Source organism: Carassius carassius, chromosome 5 (assembly GCF_963082965.1).
Source record: "Carassius carassius chromosome 5, fCarCar2.1, whole genome shotgun sequence".
Classification (NCBI taxonomy): domain Eukaryota; kingdom Metazoa; phylum Chordata; class Actinopteri; order Cypriniformes; family Cyprinidae; genus Carassius; species Carassius carassius.
The window spans coordinates 26,701,091-26,710,478 of record NC_081759.1 but is presented as its reverse complement, the minus strand read 5'-3'; the positions used below and the strand labels follow the sequence as shown (position 1 = coordinate 26,710,478).

The 9,388-nt window shown below is 42.1% G+C and overlaps 1 protein-coding gene across 1 annotated transcript in view; it reads right to left on the bottom strand.

Annotated features, from left to right (window-relative positions):
* Positions 1–1,239: 1,239 nt before the first annotated feature.
* Positions 1,240–9,388, bottom strand: part of LOC132141102 (protein mono-ADP-ribosyltransferase PARP8-like) — a 33,618-nt gene continuing 25,469 nt past the window's right edge. The window contains exons 20-26 of the mRNA XM_059550338.1: positions 9,075–9,187; positions 3,825–3,897; positions 2,993–3,062; positions 2,810–2,883; positions 2,597–2,666; positions 2,426–2,510; positions 1,240–2,249 (exon numbers count right to left, since the gene is read on the bottom strand). Of these exons, the coding sequence (XP_059406321.1) occupies positions 2,147–2,249; positions 2,426–2,510; positions 2,597–2,666; positions 2,810–2,883; positions 2,993–3,062; positions 3,825–3,897; positions 9,075–9,187 (588 nt within the window). The 3' untranslated portion in view covers positions 1,240–2,146. The remainder of the gene's footprint in view (positions 2,250–2,425; positions 2,511–2,596; positions 2,667–2,809; positions 2,884–2,992; positions 3,063–3,824; positions 3,898–9,074; positions 9,188–9,388) is intronic.

Genomic DNA, 9,388 nt, shown 5'->3' with positions numbered 1-9,388 from the left:
AACTGGTGCTCTGCAGTATTTAGGGTTTTACACATTAGTTCAGTTAGAAAGAAAAAAGACAAATATCTGAATTATTGGCAAATCTGAATTTAATGAACATAAACAGATACATAAGCTACTATTTCCATAACTTGTAAAAAGCTTGCTCCGTACGCAAAATAAGGAAAAAGTAAAAACGTACTACAGAAAATATTTGGCCTCCATGTTGCTGTGGCATTTTTTACACTATATACAGTCTTTTCATATATGACAGTACTGTCATGTTTGCCATTAAATCCTTATCGATAAGGCACCAAATGCTAAGTAGCATGATCCTTTTTTAATTTTATTTTTTACCAAATTGTGCAGAAAATGTACAAAACTATACAAATAGACCTATCACATATGAACATGGTCTATCACAATGAAAAAAATATAAACACAAAAATAAGTTGCTGTTAGATGTTTTGCAACCGTTATGAGAGTACATGCATGTAAGAACGACCCCCGTCTTAATCCTTGAAAGATATTTAAACTATTTATTAACTGATTAGATTGTGGATTTGAAAGAATAAATATAATTAATCTGATTTACATAGTTTTTTAGTAATGACGAACTTGACAATGTGTAATGATTACGTAAACGTTCACTTCAGATTTAATGTATTGTTATTGTCATTCACTTGAAACTATAGTCAATGGAATATATTGCAGTGAACATCATGTGAATTTACCAGCATTTCAAAATCCCATGGTAAAATACAAAATACTTTTCTGCACAAAATAATACCACATATTTATTGTGTCCATATTTTAATAAAACCCATAATTCTAACCATAAGTGCGGAAAAAAAAGCAATGTGGTGCTACATCTGGACTTTATGTAGAAGTTTCATTTCCTCATTTAGTATTTTGGATCAAATTTTATATTAACCAAACCCATTACCCTTTATGCACATTTTCCTATACCTATATTGGGTGATCATTCTCAAAAAAAGATTTAGTGATTTTAATGATCGAACAATTTAATGTTTTGAAAGTAAAGTTAACAACCACACAGGTGTCTAAACATCACTATAAAGAACTGCAAAAATTGAACAGAATACTCACATTTGAACCCTCTGTTAATACATTACAATGTATAAACAACAAGCAGCAAACACTTATTCTGCCTTAAAATCACCTTACAAAAAAAGTTATATATTGTAATATTCAAAGACATTTTACAATTGGGTGCCGATTTCTGTCCATTATTTAAAAAAAAAAATCTGAAAACGTAAGGAAAGCAGCATGCATCTTATGTTTAGTTGTCGCTGCTGAATATATAAAGTCTTTTTTGAAATTTTTTAAAATATTTTTTTCATACTTGGTATAGTCACTGGTAAATGAAAACGTTACAGCAATACTGTACGTTTAAAATGAAGATGTTAATGAAGTGGCAGGTTCAGTACATCTGGGCAAATTCTAAACTGAGGCCTTAAGAAATTGTAAACTGACAGCTACTTTTAAGTAGCAGAAAATATTAGCTGTAGAACAGGGATATTGTTTTTAAACTACACTTGTCAAAGCTCTCCATCAGCTGTAAATGCAGTCAACAAGAGGAGTTGCTCGCTTGTGTTCAGCACTGTCAAACAATAAATACGTTTGTCTTTCAAAGGCATTTAAGATTATATGGAAGTTTGAAACAGCTATCATACAATTAAGAAAAATAAAGTGCATATACAGTAGACACCTTTTGTATACACAAATTAATGTACTTTAACAAGTACAACTCTTAGTAAACCAGGTCAGATGGCGCATATCCTCACAGGAATATTGGATTTTCTCCAGGAAAGTCTCAAAAAAGTTTCATTTTTTGTATTCTTTACAAAAAATAAGTAGTCTATCAGTTGAACTGAGAGACATACCATGTTCTTTCAAAATGTACCTTGTATTTATAAACTTAGCAAAATGGTAATAGTTGAATAGCCAGTGTAAATATGCATGTATCGCAGGGGAACAGTAGAAATACTGTATTCTGAAGATTGCGAATATGCTTCTTGTTTTTTGTGTTTGTGTGTGTGTGTGTATTTGTGGTTACCAAAAATACATGTGGTATTGGCCTCCTAAGCTCAAATGTCCAGCTTTGGGAAAGAGGTCAAGGCAGCGGTATTGTGTTCAAACTCTTTCATCCAGTAGCCGTTTGATTGCCGATGACTCGCAGGATCTCCCGATGAATGCCAGGGTCCTGTGTGTTTATACTTGTGTCACCTACCTGTCCGTCCTCATAACTAGTTCGTAAAAAAAAAAAAAGGAAGTAGACTATCAGTTCAATTTAGGTTCAGTACTTCTGCTAATATCGCATTCTCCTTCTTATGTTCTGATGGAATGAATGCATTCAATATGTGAGATACACACTCAATATTTAATTTTACAGATATATGCAGAGATAGACAAATGTACTTACACAAAGAAAAAACGTGTGCAGACATGATCTGTATTTGGAACTACCCAGATGTCCCCATGCTTGTGCAGGTCTGGAGATGTAATAACTGTTACATATATATACATAAAAAGAAGTGATTATTAACATGATAAGAATTGCATATGATGGCATAAATCTTTGTTAAATGTGTACCTTCACATAAGGCTATGCATTTCAGGTTGCGGCTTTGCAGAAACTGTGGGTTCTGACCTTTCCTCTGTGACTGAAAGCAAAAACAGAAAAATTTGGATAATGTCCTGCAGGTTTCAGGATCCAAAGCATTTTTCTTTTAAGAAAGGCATTCTAATAATGAGTGTGTCAGGAAATTTGGGGTAAAAAGTAGCAAATGTTAAAAAAGCTACATACCTGCAAATTAATATTGGACTTGTTGGCAGCAGTTTCATCTTTTGAAGCAACTTTCTGCTGTTTTTTATTCATCCCTGTTCCACAAAAATCCACAGTTATGTCAAGCAATTATACATGTTTTTAAATTTTTTGCATATATTTATGTAGAAAGTACAGGAGTTTTGCTCATAAAGGTTTTAAGACCTGAGTAGCCAAAGGATATGCTTGATAATGGACTGAGATAGATTCCAATCCCATAGATAGCGCCATGGAGCTGCAAACAAGATTCAGTATGGCATTGAGTTAAATCACTGCAAACTGTTTTACTTCTCAAAATATGTACATTTACATTTACATTTATTCATTTAGCAGACGCTTTTATCCTAGGCGACTTACAGATGAGGACAGTGGAAGCAATCAAAAACAACAAAAAGAGCAATGATATATAAGTGCTATAACAAGTCTCAGTTAGGTTAACACAGTACACCTAGCATGGGTTTTTAAATAATATAATATTAAGAAAACAGATAGAATAAAAAAGAATAGAGCAAGCTAGTGTTAGAGGTCTTTACACATACACACACACACACACACACACACACATACAATTGCATTAATTAATTATAAAATATGTTTGGTGAAATATTTTTGCAGAAATAATCTCACTAATCTCATACAGTACACACAACTGGATTTAAAGACATTTAAATTTTATATTTTGTTGTAAGAAACATCCAGTGAATAAACCTCTTAAGTTCTTTCTTACATAAATTTAGAGATGTGGTGTAAAAAGGTCAGTGTACATCAGTCTGCTTGGATGTTTAAGAGGTTTACATAATACATTATGCATGTATGTATACACTATTACATCTTACTACATCTATTTCCACTATTTAAAAACCCTGCTTCATCCACACTTTCATCTCATCTTGTTTTCTATAAAAACATCTTTCCCCTCAACCCTTTTTATGATCAGTCTCTTTAAAGAACCAGACACCGTGGGTAATGCATCTGCATCATAATTAGATGCAAGTACCTGAAGCCTCGTGTTTGATGCCACGACCAAACCATTCCTCAAAATGGAGTGCCAGTTTTCTATGTGTGATCCACTGAAAGAGAGAAGGAGAAAGAGCCAGTCAGTTTGTCTTTTTAAATCTGGAAAATCAACAACCAGTGTTTTCAACTCAGCAAGAGACTTCACGCCTGTAGCTTTAATTAGATTTGTGCAAAAGACAGATTGGAATTCTATGAGTCCTTCAAATACAGTTGCTGCACAGTTGAAAATCAACTGAACTAGTTAAGACAGCTGGAACTGGATTCCTTTTATTGTGACAATGAAATGTATTTCCAAATGTAGAATATTTGTGACCCTGGACCACAAAAAGTCAAACTGGGGTATATTTTTAGCAATAGCCAAAAAAACATTGTTTGGGTTAAAATGATCGATGCCTAAAATCATTAGGATATTAAGTAAAGATCATGTTCCATGAAGATATTTTGTAAATTTCCTACTGTAACCATCAAAACCTAATTTTTGGTTAATAATATGCATTGCTAAGAACTTAATTTGGACAACTTTAAATGTGATTTTCTCAGTATTTGGACTTTTTTTCTCCCTCAGATTCCAGATTTGTAAATAGTTCTCTTTCATCATCTCGTGTTCGAGATCTACCTATGGGAAGGGCATCCATACCTGACCTCTGCAGAAGCATCCATTTGCACCAAGTCTGGCTAGACAGACAGAAGCGCGCAGCCAATGCCAGGTAAGGCCCCGCCCCCTTACCTTAGGGCATATAACGGCTGTGGCGCTGCTATTCTCCAGTTGACATTCGCTTCTCACGATCTCTGCACTGACACAGTTCGGTTGGATTACGCTGCTCATTTCGTGTCTTCAGGAGGACATATCGCCTGATCAGCCTCCGCCAGACGTGACAGTCGTCTTTTCAGCCTTCTGCTGTGTTCTGCATTCAGAGCCGCCCACACTCTCGCCGTTTTCACCTGCTCCTCCTTCCACGGCTGCCTGCCACGGATTTTTTATACTTGCCATACTTATGCTGCCAAAGAAGCTATTACTACGCCGTCTACCGGGGGACTCCCGGAGCTCCTCCTCACTTATTTAGGCTGACCAGCCCAATCCCTCATTCCCCGAAGAGGACATCTTTGCGGGCAACCTCATGCTCGCCGACGAACCAACCGGTTCTGGCGATGAGGATGATGCGGCCCTTCTTGGGGTCTTAGAGGACGAGGAGGCCATCCCGCCCTCTGGCGTTGCCCAGGCTAGCGTCCACGTAGCTCTGCCTCAGTCCATCCTCCTGGAAGTTTGTAAGCGAGCGGCCACTCGCCTCAACAATGAGTGGCCGGCTCCACAGAGCGCCACTGACCAGGAGAGGGATATTTACGACGGAAAAGTGTTGGGACCTCCTCCCGGTCCAAGGAAACAACTCTTCCCCTTCCTTTCAGCGTGCGCTAAGAACATGAGGCACAATTGGAGCAGCCCGCTCGACTTCAAACACAGCCTTACAGGCCTTGAGGTAAAGGATATGGCAGCTCATGGTATGGGTGACCCCCCCGCTATCAAGCCTTCCATCACCAGGCACCTTAACCCAGGTCACAGTGGGCTGCTCGCTCCCCCTAAGCCGGTCTTGCCCAACAAGATGGACCGTTTTTCTGCTTCGGTTCACCAGGCCGCATACAGGTCCACTGCCTTGACTGTCAGAGCATTGAACATCTCCTCTCTCCTCTCCGCTTACCAGGCGGAGATTTTGGACTAATTAGGGCAACAGTTGGAAAAAAGGGAACTCCTTCTCTACCCTTGTGGAAGGAGATCCTCACGGTGAAGGACCTCATCCTCCGTAATGCTCGGCAGGCCGTCCAAGCCTGAGGGTGCTCTATGGCGCTTTCTGTGGTGGGAGAGCACGCTGTGGCTTAACCTGTCAGGCCTTCCTGACAGCGAGAAGCGGCGCATCGCGGGCGCGTCGGTGGAGCCCGGCCGGGCTCTCTTCTGCCCCGCCGTTGCATTGATGCAACAACAGTGTGACGACAAAAAGGAGGATGAGGCCTTCAGGTTATGCCTTCATAGGATGGCGGACCAACGAACACTCCTGCTACGGGACGACATTTCCACCAGGGCAAGGAAAGGCCCCGTATCAAAGCCCCTCCACGGCAGAATTATCCACCGCCTGCTAAGTGCTGGGGGAAATCAACTCCCGCCGCGGCTGGAAGACTATCTAACCCCACCCCCGTCGACTCGAAACGTAAGCGGCCTGGCTGATGTTCGGTTGATGGGGGCATCGAGTCCGCGTTCACGGGCCACGAGCCCTTCGGACTCTCTTTTTGTCCCAGAACCGCAGGGTCTTATGGCTTCATTTATCCAGGTTGTTCTGCTGGGACTCCTGAGAATGAGAGCGTTCATGAAATGGGTTTTGTAACTACATTTCAACCCGACGCGCGATATTTGTCGCTCTGGAATAGTGACGCGCACCTGCTCGGCAGCCTTGCGCCACTGGAAGAGCGCAGACTTTTACGCACAGGGAACCCCTCTGGGGATGGTTATGATGCGGAAAGTTGTGACGACAGATGCGTCCTTAACAGGCTGGGGCGCCACCCAGGAGGACAGAACAGTGAACGATCTGTGGCCGAGCAGACTACGTTCAGCGCACATCATTTATTTAGAGCTTCTAACTGTATGGAAGGCTCTGAATCATTTTCTGCCTCTCCAGTGCGACTCATGTTCCGGGCATTCCAAACAGAGGCGCGGATCTTCTATCGAGGGGAAACCCAATCTATGGAGATTGGCTTCTTCACCCACAGATAGTGGATATGTTATGGATGAGATTCAGACAGGCAACCGTAGATCTATTCACCTCACACGAAAACTACCATTGTCCTATGTTCTTCTCGCTAAAGGACGTGGATGCCGTGGCCCAGAGTGCCGCTGTATGCTTTTCCTCCCCTGTGCCTGATAATTCCCACACTGGCCAAGGTGAGAGAGCAGGGCCTGTCTCTCATTCTAATAGCACCCAGGTGGCCCAAAGCACCATGGCTGGCGGAGATAATCCCTCTGTTATATTCCGAGCCGTGGCCTGGCCCATGAGAGGACAAACTTAAGCACACTGGGGCTTTCGCCGCGTGTGATTGCTACTATACAATGAATAGTATGAATACAATGAATGAATGCCAGGGCCATTTCTACGCGGTCCTTGTATAGCTGCAAGTGGCAAGTGTTCGAAGGGTGGTGCGATGGGCGTGGTCTCACATCTTATCAGTGCTCAGTTCCTGATATTTTGTGTTTCCTTCAAGACCTATTGGAAAAAGGGAGGTCTTTTTCCACAATCAAGGTCTACTTGGCTGCGATTTCGGCCTGTCATGTGGGTTTTGAGGGCTCAACAGTCTGGCAGCATCCTCTAATCCGCAGGTTTATGAAGGGTGCCCGTCGCTCCTTGCCAGTCATCAGGAAAACTGTTCCCGAGTGGGACCTCTCCATGGTGCTGGAGGCTCTATCTCAATATACTTTTGAGCCTCTGGGATGTATTTCCCTGGGCTGTCTTTCAAGACAGTTTTGCTCTTGGCTTTGGCATTGGCTAAATGTGTCAGTGAGCTACATGCACTCTCGGTTCATCCCTAGTGCACTAAATTGTCTCTTAGTGGAGACAAGGTTTCCCTTTAGCCTAATCCGGCCTTCATGCCGAAGTGCTTCCCTGCGTTCACTTCGGAGGTGTTGGAGCTGTCCGCTTTTCACCCTCCACCTTTTTCCTCCCCAGAGGATGAGAGGCTAAATGCTCTGTGTCCCGTCCATGCTTTACAGACATATATGACCAGGACCAGTACTTTCGGGAAGAGTGACCAGCTCTTTATTTCATGGGCACCCCCTCATGGAGGGAATCCCATATCTAAGCAACGTCTCTCACATTGGCTTGTGAATGCTATAGCTTTGGCTTATGAATCCAAGGGAGTGCAGCCCCCAGGGGCATCAGAGCTCATTCCACGAGGGGCATAGCCGCCTCTTGGGCTTTGTTTAGGGGAGCGTCACTGCAGGACATCTGCTCCGCTGCCAGTTGGGCTTCTCCTCATACATTTGTGCGTTATTACCGGCTGGATGTCACCAGAACCTCGGTAGCACATTCGGTTTTAGGGGTGGGGTCTTCTTAACCCTTCCCTGCAACCCCGTTGAAAGTAACGAATAAGGAGTGAATGGGCCGGCAGGGCATGCACATTCCTGTCACTAAGCATGCATTTCCTTTTCTGGGTGTATTTATATGCACATTGGTGTTGCTGGAGTTATTATCATGTGTGTGCTGCATACATGTTTCTTGTGCTGCATGTGCATAGCAGTCATGTGTGTGCATCAGCATTGAAGTTTCATGATTATGGGACATGTCAGACACCGCCTCCTTGGGGTCGACCGTCCTTCTCTGGCTTTCAGAACCTTACTGTGAGTGTATTGGGCAATTGGGGAGCTGTCCATGTCTCTCCCATAGGTGGATCTTGAACATGAGATGATGAAAGAGAACATTAGATTACTGTCGTAACCCCGGTTCTCTGAAACATCGAGTGGAGAGATCCACCAGCTTTGTCCCGCTTGCCGCACGAGAAGTGAATATACTTACTGGAGAATAGCAGCACCACAGCCATTATATGCCCTTAGGTAAGGGGACGCAGCCTTACCTGGCATTGGCTGCGCGCTTCTGTCTCTCTAGCCAGACTTGGTGCAATTGGATGCTTCTGCAGAGGTCAGGTACAGATGCCCTTCCCATAGGTGGATCTCTCCACTCTATGTTTCAGAGAACCGGGGTTACGACAGTAACCTATTGTTGTATCTTGGCCAAATATTGTCCTATCTTAACAAACCATACATCAAGGGAAAGCTTATTTATTCAGCTTTTAAATGATTCATAAATCTCAATTAACAGAAATGTACATTTAAGACTGGTTTTGTGGTCCGGGGTTACATTAATTATTAGTGGACATAATCACAATGCCATAAAACATTTGAAGAAAGAAATTATTGCTTTTCTGTTATGTCTTGCAGTGCAAACCAGGCTTGTGACATCTACAACATTTGTTCAACAAACCTACAGACCATTCATAGACTGACTGATTCACATTACACACAAAACTGCCAATAGTTTGCCAAAAATGGCAAGAATAGAAAAATACTATAATATACTTACTTAGGGACCAGATAAAACACATTTTCCTTGTCATGAATCATGAGTTTGTAATGATGTGGGTCAGATTTGAAGATTCTTAGGTAAATTCTGTATTGAGTGTTTAAAATGGAACTTACTGGAAAGCAAAGGTACTCCCAAAGAGGCCTTTGGCAGCTCTGAAGTTGGATTCTTTGGCTGGCGGACTGCTGAGCAGAAGGAACTGATGGAGTGTGTGCATGAACTTCAGTTGCTGTTGTGAGAAAAACAAGATGTAAGAGCATACACTTGAGACATTAAGCCTTAATAATTTTCTCTGCTTGAGACTTAGATATCGAAAATTCCTCTGAATTTAAAACTTTTCAGGAATACAGAAGAACTGAAAGATAGTTTCTAAAGGAGTCATGGTTCTCTCTTAGGGAGGTGATGCCAGTTAGTCTAACCTAGGGATGGG